Raw genomic sequence first — 20,895 nt, 5'->3', positions numbered from 1 at the left:
ATATGTAGATTGAAAGTGCTAGAGATTGTGGAAGCCATAGGCATCTCACATGGCTCAGTGGTTTTAATTTTGAATGAATACTTGCTTTCCGCAATATGGCTGCCGCATTTGATCACAATCGGATGCACAAAAGGGTACACATATATGCAGTTTCCATGACAAAAAAACCAAGAACAAGGCTACGAAATGCTCCTTCTTCAGCCATTTTTTTTAGCCTCAAGTGACTTGTTTCCAAACCTGAAGTATGTCTCGGCGGGAAGAGATTTAACTAAAACGATGAAATCATCTCACAAAAACTACCTATTGTTATGAATTTGCACGATTTGAATTTAACGGTAGGTAGCAACTGCCAGCAACATTCATCGTGTTTATAAACATTTCCATCAGTAGAAGCTTCTACTTATCAACCATGTTGATAGCATGCGGTTGTTAGCATTGTTTGAAGTATGGTAACACTGAATGTTTAAGCTGCGAAAATTAACATCGAAAGGTCTAGAATTCGAATATAGTAGTTGTCCGCTAAGATAATTGTAGAATGTTCACGAAAGATGGCGTGTGTATAAATAGTGGCAGAGGTTGCAGTCGTCAATGAGTCTAGTTTGAAATATCGTTAAGTAAAGACAAACTAGACTCATTGACGACTGCAACCTCTGCCACTATTTATACACACGCCATCTTTCGTGAACATTCTACAATTATCTTAGCGGACAACTACTATATTCGAATTCTAGACCTTTCGATGTTAATTTTCGCATGTCTTTACTTAATGTCTTTACTTAACGATATTTCAAACTAGACTCATTGACGACTGCAACCTCTGCCACTATTTATACACACGCCATCTTTCGTGAACATTCTACAATTATCTTAGCGGACAACTACTATATTCGAATTCTAGACCTTTCGATGTTAATTTTCGCATGTCTTTACTGCATTACTGCATTATTAAGTGTGTGTGTGGGAAAAACACTGAGTGACTATTTAAAGTGTTGTTGTATAAATTTAAATAAATAAAGAGTTGTTACAATTTTAAACTACTAAATGGTTTTTTATTTGCAATCAAAAGTATTCGGTTTATTTAAAGGAAATAAACCAACGTTTTAAAAAGGTTAAAACGTAACACTATTTTGATGACCGCGACAAATCTTATTTTTTGGAAGGGAGAAGATACATTATTTAACGTGCATAGAGCTCAAATTAGACTATGTTGAAAAATAATATAAGTGAGGAATAAATGTACGATTTGAGTGACATAAGTTTCGCACGACTGTTAATAAAAATACGGATATCCCCGTGAATATTACTGACATATAGCTATTTTCATGTCTCCTTAATTGAAAATAACTGACATCATTAGGAAAATGGGACAAGGACTTTTTCCAATATTCCTCAGATAAAATGCTAGATGACAGTCAAACTCATCCAATATTTAGGTTAATATTAATGAGAATCTATTTCCATATTTGGTGACTTCCAATCCCAATACAATCTAGAGTAGCTTAGTGTTATCCATTAATGTAGATTTTGTATGCTTTGTTTAATTCCAATGAAATATCAATATTGGTCATAAAGGATTGGATTTGCATTAATGTGAAATATTTATAATCATTACGCCTGGCATCCCTTGTTAGCTTATTTTCGCATCAAAACAGAAAGCTTTAATAAAAATTAATTAAACAAAATGTTTGCCACCACATTTTGTGATACTTTTTTTTACCACAGCCTTTTAGAATTTCCGCCATTTTTGATAAGACTCATCTGTTGCGTGTATGATGCTGCGGTATAAAGCAGCCACTGAGACATAGGGACAGACAGCCGTTTGGCGCTTTAGTTGCCTAAGAACTTTGTTTAAACACAAAAACAAAGTTCTTTAAGAATGACTTTGAAAAGAAACTTTTGTTTTAAATAAAAAAAAAATAGAAAAACTTTATAGGATACAATGGAAAACTGAATATTTTGAAGTTTTATTTTGTTTGTTTGACTGGGTGTGTATTATTATGGGGTTTCTCAACATGGTCGGCAGACTTTTTATAGTTTATTTTCACAAAGAGAAAACAAAACTGGCCTAAACTAAGTGAAACAAAAATCAATAATTTTATATACTTAAATACATACATAATATATATGTTTACATAGACATACATACATAGGTTTATACAAATAAATTAAAACTAAAATTTATTTAAATTAAAATTTAATCATTTTAACTTTAATCGCCTGATAGTTTACAAAATAGTTTAAAAATTATTTAACCTAAAACGAGGTAGTTGGGGAGAGAGAGAGAAAAAAAGTTACGCAACCATTTCTAATTGTCATGGTTTACCGCAATGCATAAATCCAGTGACACTACTACTCGTACTAAACGTGAGGTTATGTTTTGGGTTACTCACCTTAACGATGTGAGCCAAACGGAAATAATGCAAGGAGATGTTTAGTCTTAAGCAGGTATGGACAACTTATTATTAAAAAATCTTGTCAATAACATTAAACATTTTCAATATATACAATGTAATTTCTAGGACAAGAATTAAATAGCTGTTCTCTTTTGGGGTTTAATATTATTTTAAAAGTCTCAAAGTTGCCCATACCTGGTTTCTAGACATGTTGTAACTTGTTCACTGAAAAATATTCCATTCTATACTGTTGTAATTGTTGTTGTTTTTTGTAAAGAGTTGTGCTATTAAATTTTAGAAAAAAGGTCTGTGGTTTTAATTCATGCTACGTTTCACTTTGGCGCTACTCTGGTTGCTGTAGTTTTCTATTTTATTTTTATTATACTTAAGTTTCAAGTCATTCATTGCCAGCTTATGTGTATGCAACAAATTCCATTTTATAACACTATGCAACAAATGGAGACTTTTGGAAAAACACAAGATCATGACAGTATAGGTTCGACTCTACTACCAAAGGGTAGTACAACCCTATACTCAGTTTGCCCATTTTGGTGACCGATTTTTTTTTATGGGCCCCCAAAGTTTCTGAAAATCAGTGGGGCCTCTAAAAAAGGTGTCATCAGGTTTTGGTTAACAGCTAATTCAGACTTTGTGCTACGGCTTAACTTTATATGGCAATAATATAGCTAAGAGTCCGCCAAATAAATTTTGTTAAAATTTGTTTCCAAAAAATAGCTTTTTCGTGCACTTTTGTTGAAAAAATATAGGAAGAAAATTTTTTTTTTTTACTTTTTTTAGAATAACTTCCAGGGACTCCTAATTTTTCAATAACAATATCTCGCAAAGTTGTAGATACGGTAAATTTGAATAACTCTTGTGAACATATCAATGCATTCTGAATGTGTCTAGTCACTCTACATAGCACATAAAGATCACTTTGTACCTTAACAATTTTCGTTTTTCCTATTTTTTGACGCTAAAACAAAGATTTTTTTGTAAAAATAGTATTATCAAGTCCACACTTCTATGTTGTGCTGTATTATTTACTCGGCTGAGGTGTTCGGAATGGGGATCAGTGGGTGGACCTTCAATGTCACACATTTATAAAAAAATTGCCAAAAAGTCATTTATGATCCGAATGAGCTGCAATTTCAAATATAGATAGACCTTGAGAAGGTCTACAAAAAATATGATTTTATCTGTAGTTATCTCTTTTAGTTCAAGAGATATTTGGGTTTAATATTTTTTTAAATTTTGCCCGATCTTTTTTTCGTATTTTAAATTTGATGGGCCTACGAAAGGTCGAAATTTGTTTTTTTATATATGACGTATATTTGCGATAAAATTCTAAAGAAAATAAAACAAATCTGATAACAATTATTTCGTCCCTATAAAAAGTTACACGCATCCAAAGTTGAAGCATCTTTTTATATATTTCAACTTTGTATGCGTGTGTTTTTTAAGTTTTTTCCCAAAAAAGTCCCCATATTTTTTCTTTTATAAAAAACTAATTTTCTTCGGGACTATATAAATTTTTTTATGATCTGGTAAGAGAACTTAATGCAAAAACATATAAGGTAAAATTTGACTAACTGAAGCGGACATTGTACCCCCCAGCCCTATCCAAACTTGGGCAATTTTGAAAAAAAAAAAATTAGGTTTGAGTAAAAAATTCTAAAAACGCAAAACACCGAACCTCAAAAGCTCATCACATTTATATAGCCCCATATGTTGTTTATATACATACAGAACGTTTTTACTATCATGCAGTAAATAACGTCAAAGTGGGCTATTTTCTAAAAAAAACTTAGTTTTTGGAACAAATTTTCGCCGTTTTAGGAATTTCGGTGTTTAAAAACAAAGGATGACAACATTAGTGATGCCATTGACTTACGAATATTTAGGTCTATATTACTTCCAAATTTTATTGTGATGTCTGTAATTGTTCAAATTTTACATTAATTCAAAGTTTTTATTTTTCTTGATGGAAAATCACCATTTTAAAATATTATTAGTTTTTAAGGTAAATGACGTCACAAAATTATTCATTTCACTAAAATGTCAATCTTTAAGTCATAAGGTTTCCACCGATATCAAAAACTTATATAAAAAGCTTATATTTACACTTCAGAAGTTCCACAAACCTTGCCCACTTTCAAAAATTTTAAAGTTTTTTCATATCTTGCATCAAGCCGGTCTTGCATGATCAAGATTGGATAAAGTTATGCGCCCGGATCATACCGATAATGATTTGCCCATTCTTCATTATTCCAGCACAATAGAGAAGTATACACTCGAACATACATTTTTAACAAAAAATTATTGTTTTAGAGTCAAAAATTAGTAAAAAACTAAAAATTTTAAGCTACAAAGTGGTTTTTGACAGCTATTTAGAATACCTAGGTATGTTCGGATTGCTTTGATATGTTCACGAGAGTTATTCAAATTTACCGTAGCTACAACTTTGCGAGATATTGTTATTGAAAAATTAGGAGTCCCTGGAAGTTATTCTAAAAAAAGTAAAAAAAAAAAATTTTCTTCCTATATTTTTTCAACAAAAGTGCACGAAAAAGCTATTTTTTGGAAACAAATTTTAACAAAATTTATTTGGCGGACTCTTAGCTATATTATTGCCATATAAAGTTAAGCCGTAGCACAAAGTCTGAATTAGCTGTTAACCAAAACCTGATGGCACCTTTTTTAGAGGCCCCACTGATTTTCAGAAACTTTGGGGGCCCATAAAAAAAAATCGGTCACCAAAATGGGCAAACTGAGTATAGGGTTTTACTACCCTTTGGTAGTAGAGTCGAATCTATACTGTCATGATCGTGTGTTTTTTTCACTGTTGCACTGTGTAATCACAAAATTAGAATTTCGATTTAGTTTTCGTTATCCTTGCACAGCTTATACTAGTGTGTGTCTATGAATGTATCTGTACCTGAATGTGTGTTAAAGGATTATTGCAGTATGTTACAATAGATAAAATGTGCTGAAGAGAAATTGTATAAATAGCAGCTTGTTATTTTAAAAGATTTAAGGTGTATTTTATAGCTGTAGATGATGTAGTCGCATTTCATCAGTAGTTTTTAATTTGTAGGGTTAAGAATATTACAGAATACACGTTTGTTTAGTTGGCCAACTTTTAATAAGCAGTTAAGGTAATAAAATAATATTAAATTTGAATAATAAAGGAACGTTTTTACTTTGTGTAAGTTTTTATCTTAATAGAATAATTCAGACGCGTTCAGGCAGTGTATACTAGAGTGTCTTAGCAATATTTCGAAAAAAATTAAATTTGGAAGATTTCACAAATTTTTTAAAATTATTTCTTAAAAAAACATTTATCTGTGGACTTTTGAAAAAACAACTTAAGTGGAATTTTCAAATATTTCAGGATAGCGTAAAAACTGTCGAATTGATCAATAACACTCTGCTACAAAATGACTTTTTTGACAGAACTTAAAAAGGGAAAAAGTTCGAAAAAATTTACCTGTAAATTCAAAATTTTACAAAAAATTTTTATACCCTACACCACCTTAAAGTATACAGTTCGACTTAGAATCACTTTCTGAGTCGATTTAAAAAAAGTTTAATTTATATATGTATCTCCACAAATTGCGCTCCAAATAAGTTTTATATATACAAAATTCATGTCACTAAATTCTGTTACGATCGGTCCATAATTAGTCATAGCTCCCACATAGACCCGATTCCGAAAATCACTTTAACATGCATAAAAATTTTGGTATACATACAAAATTCAACATAGTAAACTTTCATATGGACGTAAATCACACGACCTAACTTCATGGTGATCGGTCCAGAATTGGTCATAGCCCCCATATAAGGCCCACTTCCGAAAATCAGTCAAAAATATAAATTATAGAAATTTTAAAAGAAAAATGTTTTTACTCTTTTACTTAGTGTAGGGTATTATATGGTCGTGTTTGACCGACCATACTTTCTTAGTTGTTTTTGTAAAGTTTTTTGTTTTTTTTTATTAATATGCGCTGGGGGAGAAAATACTAAAATTTGTGTTAATGAAAAGTTGAATAACTTTTACAATTTTTATCCGATTTGAATAATTAAAACCATGTTTTGTTAAGAACTAAATTTCCTTTATAAGTTGGTATACATTTTTGTAAACTTTCATATCAAAATAAGCAATGAAAATCGACTAAAATCAAAAAAAGTTGATAAATTTTGTTTTTCTTCTAGATATTCTTAACAAAAATAATATTTATAACTTACAAACGTATCAAGAAAAGCACTTCATTTTAAAGCGTAAGCAGTTTTCTTGCCAAACCCGTTAAAACATTTAAAGTGGGTCAAAAACTGACTGTGTTACTGGCCGATAAGTTGACGAACCTCACTGAAAACGGTTTTTTTAGAATAACTTCTGAATTTGAGGGTGTTTCTGAAAATGTCTGACACAATTTATAATGTACTCAGCAAGACCTACAACCCCCGCTGGGTCGGTTGCCAAGTTTTTTTTCCATCGTAGCACCGTGTAATTATTTTATTATTTGTTCTTAAAGAATTTTGAAAGTTTTGTATAATTCTTTAGGACCTTTTTTGAATTTCCCGGCTCTTAACTGAAAGGGCAATACTGCGGTGCTATTAAAAAACATCTGTCAATTGACTTCTGTCAAAATTTTAACAAGCTGGGTCATTTAGTTTGTGTTTGACATCCATTGATGGTGATATGAGCAGAAATTGAAAAAAAGTCTGCTAATTAAGCATTATTTTTTTGCGGAAAAAAACCATCACTCAAATAAAGGCTAAGCTTGAAAAATAAATTGGGAATTGTGGTTTACAGTGGAGGTCACGACACCAGAAACAATTGAAAAAATATTCACTATATGGTGTTGATCAATCGGAGATTGAAAGTGCGAGAGATTGTGGAAGCCATCTTGCATCTCTCATAGCTCAGTGGTTTCTCACTTGGGTATGAGAATGCAAGATGGCTGCAGCGTTTGTTCACAATCGGGAGCACAAAAGGGTGCACACTAGTGTTTATAAAAAACCGACTTTTTAAAAAACCGGTTAAGCCGGTTTACCGTCATATATGTGTAGAAACATAAAATGTCCAATAAAATATATTCAGCTTTAAAATTTGTAATTTTTAGTTAATATTAAATAACTATAAATATACAAAAGTGCTAAGTCCATTTACTTTGTAAAAATTTCAAAATTATTATCTCAGTCAAAAGAAACTGAGTATATATATGTTACTAAATATATAATGATTCTTTTAATTATTGGTTTATTCATTAAATTTCAACCAAAAAATATAAATACATTTTTTAATTAAATATTTGATAATTTTGAAATTTATTATCACCTCGACTTTCTGATATGAAACAGAAAATGTTACAAGTCCCAAAAAAGGCCTTATAAGATGCACCGCTTCTTAGCTGTGATTATTTGTCATTATAAATCATATAAAATAATTAATAAAACTCCATTATCAGAATTAAAAAATACTTCAAATCATGGATTTTAGAACGTTTTTTGTCTTTCCTGTTTTCTGAAAAGCTAATGAAATGATTAATAAATTAAAATTTTAAGAATAAAAAACACACTAAAGAATTCAAATTAATTGCAAGAAGGTATGTACATCGAATTCAACTTAACGTTTGGTAAAATCATCGCTAAGTTTTTAATGAATCATTAGTAAGATTTAGCCTAAACTTATAGAATTCTGCGGAATTTAATTTTAAAAAGTTTTTAAGTAAACTCATCGTCCTCTACTATTTAGAATAATTGTAATTAGAGTGATCAAATATTCGACATATACAAAAAACCGGTTTTCGAATAATTCGAAAAGCGTCATTTTTAAAAAGCGGTTTTCGGTTTTTCTATCAAAAACCGGTTCGAAAACCGGTTTTAAAAATATAAATCTAAAGAGGTTTGTATAGTAAATCAGCAGCACTTGAATATTAAAAATGCGCAAAAACATGAGATTTATTTAACATGGGTGACGTATACTTAATTTTAATTTCCTGGCATTCATAAAGTCATTTGATTTTTACAAAATTTTTATATTCAAATCTTAAATTTAGCAGACTTTCTTAAGAATATTTATACATAATTGCAGCATCCAATCAAGCTAAAGCATTAATAAATGCCTTTATAATTCTGAACTGTTAATGATATGGCTTTCAGTTAAGCTTAAATATACAATACATTCTTAATACATTATTGATTAGTTAATAAGACAGCAAAAACTAATTTTATTCCAATTTTTCTTAATTCACTAAAGAAAATACATATAATTAAATTAAGATTTTCCTCAGTGACAGTCAGTGACCGACGGAAAAGTTTTCGTTATACATGTACTCATGCATACACATGCATACGTAAATACATATACATATATGTATGTATTTACGTAATTTTTTGTTTAATTTTATACAATTTTGTGTTTTATGACCAAATGTTCATGTACTTTAGACATAGCCATTACCATTACCATAACCTCAATGAAATGGCAAGTGGAAAAAATAATGTAGCAGCAGCAGCAATAACCATAGCAACAAATAAATATCGATTGACTAACATACATACATAAAACCTACCAACATCAGCAGCACCACCAACAACAAAAGCAATAGTAATACCCTGGTGGTGCCACAACCACATACTCCTACCGTACTAACTAGTAGTAGGATGTTTGGGGTTTGAGGTTTTGGTACGAATGTACATTCGTTGCTCGTTCTCTTAACGGAGGATGCATGCGTGTCTTTAGTATATGGGTGGAGTTTTCCAATGGCCAAAAGCAATATAGTTGTTGTATCAACATACATAAATACTTCTCACATACATGGAATATGTATCCACAAGTGTATATGAACCAGAAACACATATAAGCACAAAAATACATACAGAGATCCACACATACATACATTCACACATGTACACTGTAAGAACGAAGTAAAAACGACCATACAAACGCGTCCAATCAGAATTGAAAAAAATAAAAACCTACACACTGACAGACGGACGGACGAACGGACAGACTGACTGAAAACAGAGCACTCTGCTGAGTACAGGATGCTGAACAGTTCAGAACAACAGTATAAAAACTGAACTGAATACTGACAAATCATACGTACAAACGAAAATATATGTACATTCTACATACAGACTGACAGAACAGAAGTAAAAGAGAGAGTAAGTGACAAAAACATCATCATGACGCTGACAATATAAAAAGGAAACAAATTTCTTTTTTTTTTCTTCATTTTCTTGTATTATTTTTCTACGTTTTTTCTTCTTTTTGTAAAAATAAAAGAAGAAAATTTACACATACCCATACTTTTTTGAGAGGGGCCAAATCGAAATACAGAAGAATACTGCCAAAAAAATATTTTTGTAAGAGAGAGATCAAATGTAGGGAAAATTAAATTTAAGTGTATGTTGTTGCCTGTACAATACAATTGTATGAGAATGTCTGTATAGGTGTGCTTAAAATAGTATGTGTAGTTCTCATATATACATGTAAAGGAATTTAGTATAGTATCATCGAAAAGTGTGTACCTAACATGATTTATTTTATTTCAATCCTTTTTAACCTTTATGTTAACAGCAGAACTGCATTACGCACATCAACAGCAACATACCTGGGTATGTTCATACGTTTTGTATGGTTGGAATTTGTGTATTATTTTTTTATTATGTTAGAAATAGACAAAAAGATCAAGAATTGTATGATAACCAGTTTTACCCTTACATTTAGTCATTGTTTTTTGAATAAAGTGGTTGTATAGGTATGACAAAGACTGGTTTTTATTGAGTTTTTGCAAAGATACAAATTTTCAAAATTAAAATAATTTTTTTATTTATTAATAGTTTTTACTGAAATTTTACAGTTATATAAACTCTTCTAATAGATATACGTACGGGATTCCTGATTATAAATTTCAAAATTCTCAAAAAAGCTTTGAAAAATCCCAAAAATGGGATTTTTTAGTTTTTTTGCTATAATATCCACACCAGGAGCGGGGTTATCGGATCCCTTTACAAAATAATTAAGAACATATTTGGCCATCTAAACTAGGTTACTTTATTTTGATATCGACTATGGCGATTTGAGAATTTTTGCCCTAAATTTGAGTTTTACATAAAAATATGCGTTATTTGAATGGACCTGATTCCCTCCGTATCAAGAATTTTTAAATTTATTTTCATTTAAAATATTTAGTGTAAAGTTATCTTTTCAAAAAGTATAAATTTCTAATACATCATCTTTGAATTTTTTTAGATAACTTAAAAAAAAGTACTTTTTTCCCAAAAAATAGCGAAAAATCGCCTTTTTAAATTTTTTTAAATTCAAATACATATAACTTTGGAGTCAGTCACGATTTTTAAATATCTCTTTTTTTGTTTGACATATACATTTATTGTTAGTCCAATAAAAGAAAAATGGAGAAAATTGGGATATATTTGGACCCGCTGTTATCAAAAATGTGGAGTAGGGTGGGTAAAAGCGTTGACAAAAATACTATACTTTTCAATTTTATCATTATATTTCCATGCGTTTTACTATGGATACCCAGGTATGCATGCTGTTGACGTAAGGGTGCAACTTTGTAAATTAGCTTTATCTTCCAAACGGGTAATCCTATCCTAACCAAACTTGGGACACTTGCGGAAACCAGTTTTGGCTAGGATATCAAGAAATTTCAAATCGATCAGCTTATCCAAATTTCCATATATCCTGAATCATAGAAAACTACTACTATGAATAGAATACATAACAAATCCTTAATTATATTGCTAAAATATAGCTATTAACTTTATATCAAATTTAATTTAAATAACAGCATTCATAGTATAATTTTAGGTGCCGAAATTAACAATATATGGAAAGTTACAATCAGTAGTTTTAGAATAATCGAATAAGTTTTACAATTTTAAGCTGATCTTAAAAAATTCTATCTTGTTTTATTCAGAACTAATAAAGAGTGGGCCGAAAAAACGTAATTTTATAATTATTGTAATATTAAAATAAAAAAAAATAACTTGAATGATTCTGTTTATTTAATTATAAAAAAACATTAAAATTAGTACCATTCATTTTGAGTGTCATTTTAACCCCAAGTGCCATTAAGCGTTAATTTCCATTTTTGTGCTGTTATTATAAATACTAGACTTCATGTTATATTTTTATAAAGTTTCATTAAAATCAGCCCAAAACTAAATAACATTTCGCTTTTTTTTAAATTAGAAATTCCAAATATTGAAACATTTTAATTTTGACCTTCACGATTTAAAGTTTAACGTTTTCAATTTTAGTAAAACTTTCAGAGTATATTTAAAATTATCTGGACTATAATATTCTGAATAGGTTTTTCTTAAAATTCATAACAGTAAGGAAATTGAGCTCATTCGCCAAAATATGGCCAATTAATTAGTTTTTCTCGAAAATTTCAAAATTTAAATCTCAGGTACGGAAAAGCTATAGGAGATATTTTCATAATTTTGTCATATTTCTATTCCCTATTATATTCTCCAATGAGATGATCAAAAAATTCTGAAATTTGTTTAACAAAATTTTAGAAAATTTGAAAATGGAGTTTTTTGTGATAACCTGAGATACGTTAGTTTTTAATAACTTTTACATTTTTTGACCAATTTCTGTTTTTTATGTCTCATTAGAACGACAATTACATACACATTTTTATTCTTTTAAATTAAATTGCAAAATTAAGATTTTAATGGCAAAATTTTTACAAAAACTGAAAAATTACAATTTTTCCCCTTGTAAATGCATCTTAAAACTTCAGAGGGCTTGCGGCACGTCTTAACCCTAACCGATTTACCTAAGATTTGTTCAGGATGATTTTTTTTACTAATGTTCACCAAACTGAGGGGTGAGAATGGCAAAAATCCCATCTTTCGTTTATTAAGGGCCACCCTAATATACTTATATATTCTGGGTTCTCATAAGATTCTAAAACAATGGAAATGAGCTAGCTCTCAAATTTCCCCCTGAAATACTGTTTGAGCAGTCATAAATACGTATGTTGATTATGCTGAATACCGCCTGATAAAATTTTGCACAAACTAGTTCTAATTACTCTAAAATTATACTGAAAAGTATGGCTCCCCTTAGGAAATGACTTGAACATTAATAATTGTCCTATAATAATTAATATCGCACTGAAATTAAATACAAATAAGTCTTATATGAGCCTAAATCTTTCTACCAGCTTATGTGAGGATCGGTCCATAATTGATGCAACCCCCCATATAACTTCTATATCAGAAAAATATTTTATTGTCAGACATTAATGGTGGGTATACTGCTGAGCAGTTAATTCACAACTCTAAATCCAAAAGTTGAAATTTGTGGTAAATGATCTAAAATGATTTTATTAAAATTGTCCATATTATAGCTAAATTTTATTATTTTCTGAAATCCTCTGACATATGAGAGGGATAATCCTAATTAATTTTTATAGTAAGAATTGTGCTAAATTTCCCAATTATTGATAAATTCATTGACATTTATTGTTGGGGGATAAGCTAGCTAGTTCCTATGCGCATTTCACTGGTTGCTTAGGCCAGATCTAAATAAAAATCTAAATATATTATACAAATCAAGCTATAGAGTGAATGAGAATTACAGACACTCAAGCTTTATTTGTAAAAATATCAAAGCTTAAACAAAATTTTAATTAATTTTTGTTTTTATTTTCTTATAAATCCATATTCAGATAAGTCCTATAAAATTGAACATTTATTTAAAAAAAATTGTTACTTTTGCATATCACTGTATATGCCGCTTAAGTATATATTTTATGTATGTACATAAAGTTAAGAATTTAACAAATAAATACAATTTTATTTCAGATAAAAAAGAAAGAATCCCTCTCGTGTACATACATATTTAATAAGTACTTACATACACATACAAAACATATGAGTATTTGTATATAAATCGCCATTTTGAGAACATATTTATTTCGTTTTGCGAGATTAAATTAAATATTTACAAATTTACAAATATTCTTTATCAAATCATGTAATTCTAAATTTATTTATTTTTTATTATTTTTTGTACAATCAAAATTTTCCAAATACATAGAAAATAGAATTAAATTAATTAATTTTATTAGCAAATTAAATGACACTGTTGATTTAAGCCATTTATAAGCTTCAAACACTTTAAATTTAGCGGAAGTGTAACTTCAAATCGGACACAAAACTTTCAATCTAAAATGTTCTTAAAAGGTGCTTCACACGATCACGTTTTAAAATCATGGTTGACTCAATATTTGGTTTTTAAATTTTTCGTGTTCAATTTTAATGGAATAAAAGTTTATGATTTTAGTTATTATTATTCGAATAAAGAGTAAAAGATATTATTCGAATAATTAAATAAAATTTATTTAAAACGAGAAAACTTTTAATAATTTTTTCACAGGGAATAAAACTAAAAAATAATAAATTAGAGCATTTTAATTATACAAGGGTCGTCCAATAGGGACTTCCGAACTTTGACAGTTGATAGCGGTCATATTGTTGAAGTTACATCTATCGAATTTGATTCGTTTGCTTTGCCAAATCATTCTAACTCTATTGCAGAGGTCACAAGCTTTTCGCTTTTATGTTAAGTTTCAAAAGGTTTTGAATTTTACGTTTTTTTCTAATGGAATTTACACTATTAGTTTTGTTTCGTTGAGATATTGCTCACCAAATTTTTACTTATTTAAACAACTTTATTCGTGTATTCGATGAATCGACAATTACACTGTGCTAGTTGAAAAAACTGTCAAGCGGGGCACCCGGTGGGTTAAGCTAATTCGGTTACGCTGAATTCAGTGGAGCTAACCATTATTTTAGGTTAGCTCGTATTTTCGAGATATACCGTTATTTCGAAAATGGAGGAGGTTGCAGAAATATATTCGCGTAACTCAAAAACGGTTTATTTTATTAAACAAACTGAAAAAAACGAAATTTCGCAACAAAATTACCTTTAAGTAAGGCTTGACATGTTTTTAATCGTCGCAGTCATTTTAGAAAAATACATTTTTTTTAGAAAAATTTCGAAATTTTTGGTTTTTAAAACGGCATTAAAAATTGGAAAATGAATATACGCTCTTAATTTTTAAATTCAAATGCATATAACTTTGGAGTCAGTCACGATTTGTAAACAATTCTTTTTTTGTTTGACATATACATTTGTACTTAGTTCAATAAAAGAAAAACATTAGCAAATTGAGAAATACTTGGACCCGCTGTTATCAAAAAACTGGAGTATGGTGGGTAAAAATGTTGATAATTTAATTTTAAAATGCGAATATCTCCTAAGCTATAAGAGATAGTTGATAGCCACGATGAGGTTTTTTGTAGTGGTCGATGAGGAGATTCTATGTGTGTAAGCTTTTTGAAATCGGAACACAAACGAAGAAAGAGGATTGTTTTAAAAATTTATCATACCCGAGTCCTACTTTGGGGACCTCTGGCTGCACCTCTGGTAGACTCATGCGGTCAAAATTCAAACCTTAAACTCGTTAACACTTCTTCTTTGCACATGTCAAATTTCATTCAAATCGACTAAGGGTTTAGATTTATTTCCCTCTTTTTTGTCTATACCACTGTGCACTGCACGATGTAGCTAATTACTATGAGTTATGTATTTTGATAAAATATTAGGGGATATTTGTATTTTTTTTTGATAAAATTAAAAGTTGTGGACAGAATTTAATTATTTAGAGCTTATTTTATTTGGAACTTCGTTTTCTAAATGTGTAAATTTTTAATGCCGTTTTAAAAGCTAAAAATTTCGAAATTTTTCTAAAAAATTATTTTTTTTGCCAAAAAAAAATTTATATTTCTAAAACGACTGCGAAGATTATAAACATGTTAAGCTTTACTTGAAGGTAATTTCGTTGCGGAATTTCGTTTTTTTCAGTTTATTCAATAAACTAAACTGTTTTTGAGTTACGCGAATATATGTTGTGCAACCTCCTCCATTTTCGAAATAACTGTATATCTCGAAAATACGAGCTAACCTAAAAAAAATGGTTAGCACCACTGAATTCAGCGTACCCGAATTAGTTTAAGCCGCTGGGTGCCCCTCTTGACAGAAAAAAGTGTCAATTTCGTGCATAGTGTTATTGATCAAAAATTTTTTTATTTTAAAATCAAAAATGTTATTAATTAGAATAAAAAATATATATGTTCTCGTTTATTCGAATAATTTTTATTCGAATGACAACCCTAATTTGCAGCCTTCAATTTGAGAAAAGTACAACACAAAAATTGACACATTAAAGGCTCGTATAGATGTATATTTTTATTTAAAAGAGTTTTCATAGACTTTAACAAACATTTGGAAAATGCTGCAACAAACACAGCAAAAATTCAAACCCTCTTTCGCAAGCAAATAACTGTAACCAGGGAAATCACTATCACAACAATAAACTTTAAAAAGTTCTACTAAAATATCGATTAAACAATGATTATATAAATCATTTGTATAAAGGCATAAAATCGGCAAAGAAGCATTGTTATTTCAACGGAGATATGAAATTCTTTTTAAAAAAATGTTTGAGGAAAAAACCACAGGAAATGAAACCGGGCGCCATATTGGATGCTGTTATATCGCAATCCTCGGCCACGGCTAATAAATGTTTGCTTTATAAGTTGGCGGATTTTAAAAGAGGTTAGTAGTAAGTTGTACAGAAAACTAAACTCTTACAAAAGGAAAAAAATGTAAATGAACTGATTGTATTTGCACAAGGTGGCGACCTCATTGATGCCATTAACACTGGCGGCCTGGTGGCGGTGGAACAGCTAATACGCGAACAATTTGGTGTCTTTATGTACAACGATGGCAAAGGTCAGGTCATTAATCGTGCTGAATTCTTAAGGTGGAAATATCGCGATCATACACAGGTTACCATACCCATAGAAGCCTCTTTGTCCATTCACGATCCCTTGGGCAAATGGAAAGATCACAATGCCTGCTGGCAAATGCAATATCGTGGCTCCTTGGGTGAAAGTTTACTGCATGTCCTGATTATATGTGATTCGAAGATACACACAAAATTAGCTCGCATATTGTTGAGGGTATTCCCGCGCCTAGCTCTGGATGTTATGGAGGGTGAGGAGTATTTGGGTGCAAGTGCTTTGCACTTGGCCATAGCTTATAGCAATAATGAGTTGGTGGCGGATTTGATTGAAGCGGGAGCTGATATAAATCAAAGAGCTATAGGAAGTTTTTTCTTGCCGCGTGATCAGCAAAGAGCCAATCCCGCAAAGAATACAGATTATGAGGGTTTGGCATATATGGGAGAATATCCATTATCCTGGGCGGCCTGTTGTGCTAATGAGAGTGTTTACAATTTACTAATAGATCATGGCGCTGATCCAGATGCCCAGGATACTTTCGGTAATATGATTTTACACATGGTGGTTGTGTGTGATAAATTGGTAAGAGAATATTTTAGCTATTTAAAAAGTTCTCTTAAAGCTACTTTATTTTTAAATGTAAAGGATATGTTTGGCTATGCTCTGAGACATCCTAAAACTCCTGCAAAAAATGGCATAGCTAATGATTCGGGACTAACGCCTTTGACGCTGTCCTGTAAATTGGGTAGAGCAGAGGTTTTTCGTGAGATGTTGGAACTATCATCCCGGGAATTTTGGCGTTATAGTAATATCACCTGCTCCGGTTATCCTTTGAATGCTTTGGATACACTTTTACCGGATGGCAGAACTAGTAAGATGATTAGTAATTTCTCACGTGGTTGCGATTAGATTAAATTTATTTTCTAGACTGGAATTCGGCTTTATTTATAATATTGAATGGTACCAAGGAGGAACATTTGGATATGTTAGATGGTGGTATTATACAACGTCTACTGGAAGAGAAATGGAAAACGTTTGCCCAAAATCAATTCCTAAAACGTTTATTGATTTTAGTGGTGCATTTATTGTGTTTGTCTACTTCGGTTTATCTCAGACCCGCCCATGATGGTGACGATGAGGATGATAGTGAAGATGTAGGCAATTTAAAAAATAAGCAAAATGATAAAGCAGATGAAGATGAGGAATATGATGTACAAACTATAGCCCGCTATTGTGCAGAGTTGTGCACCATTACAGGAGTTCTAAGTTTTCTTATATTTCAACAAGGAGATGAAATAAAAAATCAAGGTCTTTCGGCTTTTCTTAAGCAATTGGTAAATGATATTGACCGATTAATTAAATTTAATTAGTATGATCTTTAATTGTTTATATTTCTAGTCCCATGCTCCTGCTAAAGCCATATTTCTAATATCAAATTTAATGATTTTGTCTTGCATTCCTTTTCGCTTGATGGGTGACACCGATACCGAGGAGGCCATATTGATATTTGCTGTACCGGGCAGTTGGTTTCTCTTGATGTTTTTTGCAGGGTAAAATGATTTTAAATAAAAAAAATCTAGCTTTCTTTTCATATTTTATGATTATTTTGCAGAGCTGTTCGTTTAACCGGTCCTTTTGTTACCATGATTTATTCCATGATAACTGGTGACATGTTTACATTTGGCATTATTTATTCCATAGTTTTGTGTGGCTTTTCACAGGCCTTTTACTTTCTATACAAAGGTCATCCTCAGTTACAGACCACCATGTTTAATACATTTCCCAGCACCTGGATGGCTTTGTTTCAAACCACTTTGGGTGATTATAATGTGAGAAATATTAGCAAATATTTCATATTCTTTAAGTAACCTGAATTTGATCTGTGTGTTTTAGTATCCCGATTTAAATCAAACAACTTATCCGAATCTTTCCAAAACGGTTTTCGTTATGTTTATGATATTTGTGCCCATACTATTGCTTAATATGTTAATTGCCATGATGGGTAATACCTATGCCCATGTTATCGAACAGTCGGAAAAGGAATGGATGAAACAATGGGCCAAGATTGTGGTTACATTAGAACGAGCAGTACCCCAGGCCGATGCCAAGAGTTATTTGGAGGCATATTCCATACCTTTGGGACCCTCGGATGATTCCGGTTTCGAGGTAAGAGGTGTAATGGTTATCAAGAGCAAAAGTAAAACTCGTGCTAAGCAACGCAAGGGAGCCGTCTCTAATTGGAAGCGAGTGGGAAGAGTAACCTTGACAGCCTTAAAGAAACGTGGCATGACGGGAGAAGAAATGAGACGTTTGATGTGGGGTAGAGCCTCCATATCAAGTCCCATAAAGATTGCTAAACAAAAACTTAAAGATCCTTACAATCTGAATCCGGTCAATGCAACTGGGCAGTCAAATATAACTAGCGCCATGGATATGTTAAATTTCGCCACTGATCCTAGTACAAGTTCGGGTACAACTTTTAGATCCGCTACTACAACGAATGTTCCAGCACCAGATCCTTTTAGAGAACTAGTGCTAAAAGCTGATGAACCTCCAGAGATACATGATCCTCAATTTTATGCCGCCCTCAAGGAGCTGGCCAATAGAGCTTTTGAATTGGTTAAACAGACTTTGAAAACCCAAGAGACAAAACCAAAAACTGTAATAGAAGCCACCAGCTTGAAAGATGTAAATTTGCAGAAACAACCAGAACCAACAATTGTACCTGATGTGACAACGGATACCATGGCCATACCTCTGGCTGGTAACTTGACAACACTTTTCCAGGATCCCAAAGATATGGTGGATCCCAAAAAGTTGCAGGAATTTTTGAAATTGGTTGCTGAGGTAGAAACGGAAGATAGTGATGGTGGAGGACCCATACTGGGAAAACTGTCTTTAGCCCGAAGGACCAGGAATGCTCTCTTCAAAGCTCCCATAGCAAAAGGAACTCTAGGGGACAGTGGTGATAATTTGATAACTTCAGTATGGGACAAAATACGCCCTGAAGAGGAGGACAGCATACCGGTAATTTATTTAAAACTAATTTCATATTAACTAAATTCTTCTGACAACTTTAAACATTTTTAAAGAATTTTGATTTCCAAGAAGCCTTGGCGGAGCATGTTTTAACTGTGGAACAAGAGCCCGAAGTGGAAACTGAAACTGGTAATGATGATGATTCTCCAGAAACTCATGATGACATGCCCACAGTGGAGGAGGTACATGCCACTATGAAACAGTTTCATTTGCGTAAACGTCAGTATCAACAGGATGATGCCGCCAAACGAGCAAAAAGCGCTAGAATTCGTCGTAAAAACAAGTTAATATCGAAATAATATAGAAAACAATGAAGAAGTTTATTTACGAACTGTGTATAATATATTTCAGGGTGTCGCCAGAATACCAGGGAGAAAATACTGATTATTATCATCGCGGTCGTTCAGCTCCAATGAAAAAGAACAGAGATGAGGAAGTCATGTCACCACCAGATCCCTTGGAACCTTGGAGTACCAGAGAATTGCAGAATATTAATAAAATTTTAGCTAAAAAATAAATGAAGGTTATTTTAAAAGTCGACCAACTAGTGGCTGTACATATTATGAATAAAATATTAGTAGAAAATATAACCGAATTTGAAATGATACAATTTATGTTTTTTATATAAAGTTAATTTTATTCAAATATGTTTCATTACACAGTACAACATTTTTCAGTTCATTGCTTTGGGACTCAATTCTGACAATTGCACGTGAAAGTAGCCCCAAGAATAAGAACTTCTGCATCATTAGTTTTGTCAAGTTGGCTGCCGTAATAATTTAATGACCATACGAATTTTTTTTTCTCAAGGTGGATTTTTATAACTTTTTCTATATTTTAGCACGGTTATATCTCGTATACCGTACGGAATATCTCTTTTGTGGCTGAAGCAAAGTTGTAGATATTGAATAGTAGAAAAAAAGTACCGAACATACCTATCCGAAAAAGGTGCACCCAGTGCCTTAAAAATCGCAAAAATGCCCATTTTTTAAATTTTTTTAACCAATTTTTCACCTTTTTTGCTCAATAACTGGATTACAAATCCAATTATGGACCGATCACCATGAAATTAGGTCGTGTGATTTGTGTCTATTTGAAAGTTATTTATCATGAATTTTGTATGTATACCATAATTTTTAACAGATTTATTCACTTTAAAGTGATTTTCGGAAGCGGGTCTTATATGGGAGCTATGACTAATTATGGACCGATCATAAAAAAAATTTGATACATATAATTTGTTCGGCCCAAGGACGAAGCCTGTTGAAATTGTCTGAAATCGGTTCATGATTTCACCTAGCCCCCATACAAATGCCCTCCCGAAATTGGACTTTATCGGTCATAAATGTTTAATTTATATATGTATCTACACAAATTTCGCTCAAAATAAGTTTTATATATATAAAATTCATGTCAAAAAATTTTATTATGATCGGTCCATAATTATTCATAGCTCCCATATAAGACCCGCTTCCGAAAATCACTTTAAAGTGAATAAATCTTATAAAAATGATGGTATACATACAAAATTCATGATAAATAACTTTCATATAGACACAAATCACACGACCTAATTTCATGGTGATCGGTCCATAAT

At 31.3% G+C, this 20,895-nt stretch overlaps 1 protein-coding gene across 1 annotated transcript; it reads left to right on the top strand.

Moving 5' to 3' along the window:
- The first annotated feature begins 15,932 nt into the window (after nucleotides 1-15,932).
- Nucleotides 15,933-19,815, top strand: iav (transient receptor potential cation channel subfamily V iav). The gene is made up of 9 exons (XM_065509684.1): nucleotides 15,933-16,071; nucleotides 16,150-16,841; nucleotides 16,905-17,130; nucleotides 17,187-17,593; nucleotides 17,658-17,809; nucleotides 17,872-18,088; nucleotides 18,153-19,286; nucleotides 19,352-19,581; nucleotides 19,650-19,815. The coding sequence occupies exons 1-9, from the start codon at nucleotides 15,933-15,935 to the stop codon at nucleotides 19,813-19,815; spliced, it is 3,363 nt and encodes a 1,120-aa protein (XP_065365756.1).
- The last annotated feature ends 1,080 nt before the right edge of the window (nucleotides 19,816-20,895 follow it).

Source organism: Calliphora vicina, chromosome 4 (assembly GCF_958450345.1).
Source record: "Calliphora vicina chromosome 4, idCalVici1.1, whole genome shotgun sequence".
Taxonomy (NCBI): domain Eukaryota; kingdom Metazoa; phylum Arthropoda; class Insecta; order Diptera; family Calliphoridae; genus Calliphora; species Calliphora vicina.
Note: the sequence above shows the minus strand (reverse complement) of the source record. Positions and strands in the feature narration are given on the sequence as shown.

Coding starts and splice junctions, on each gene's coding strand:
- iav (XM_065509684.1), top strand. CDS start 15,933: ATGAAATTCTTTTTAAAAAAATGTTTGAGGAAAAAACCACAGGAAATG. Junction 16,072..16,149: donor GTTGGCGGATTTTAAAAGAG/GTTAGTAGTAAG, acceptor TATTTGCACAAG/GTGGCGACCTCATTGATGCC. Junction 17,594..17,657: donor CGGCTTTTCTTAAGCAATTG/GTAAATGATATT, acceptor TTATATTTCTAG/TCCCATGCTCCTGCTAAAGC.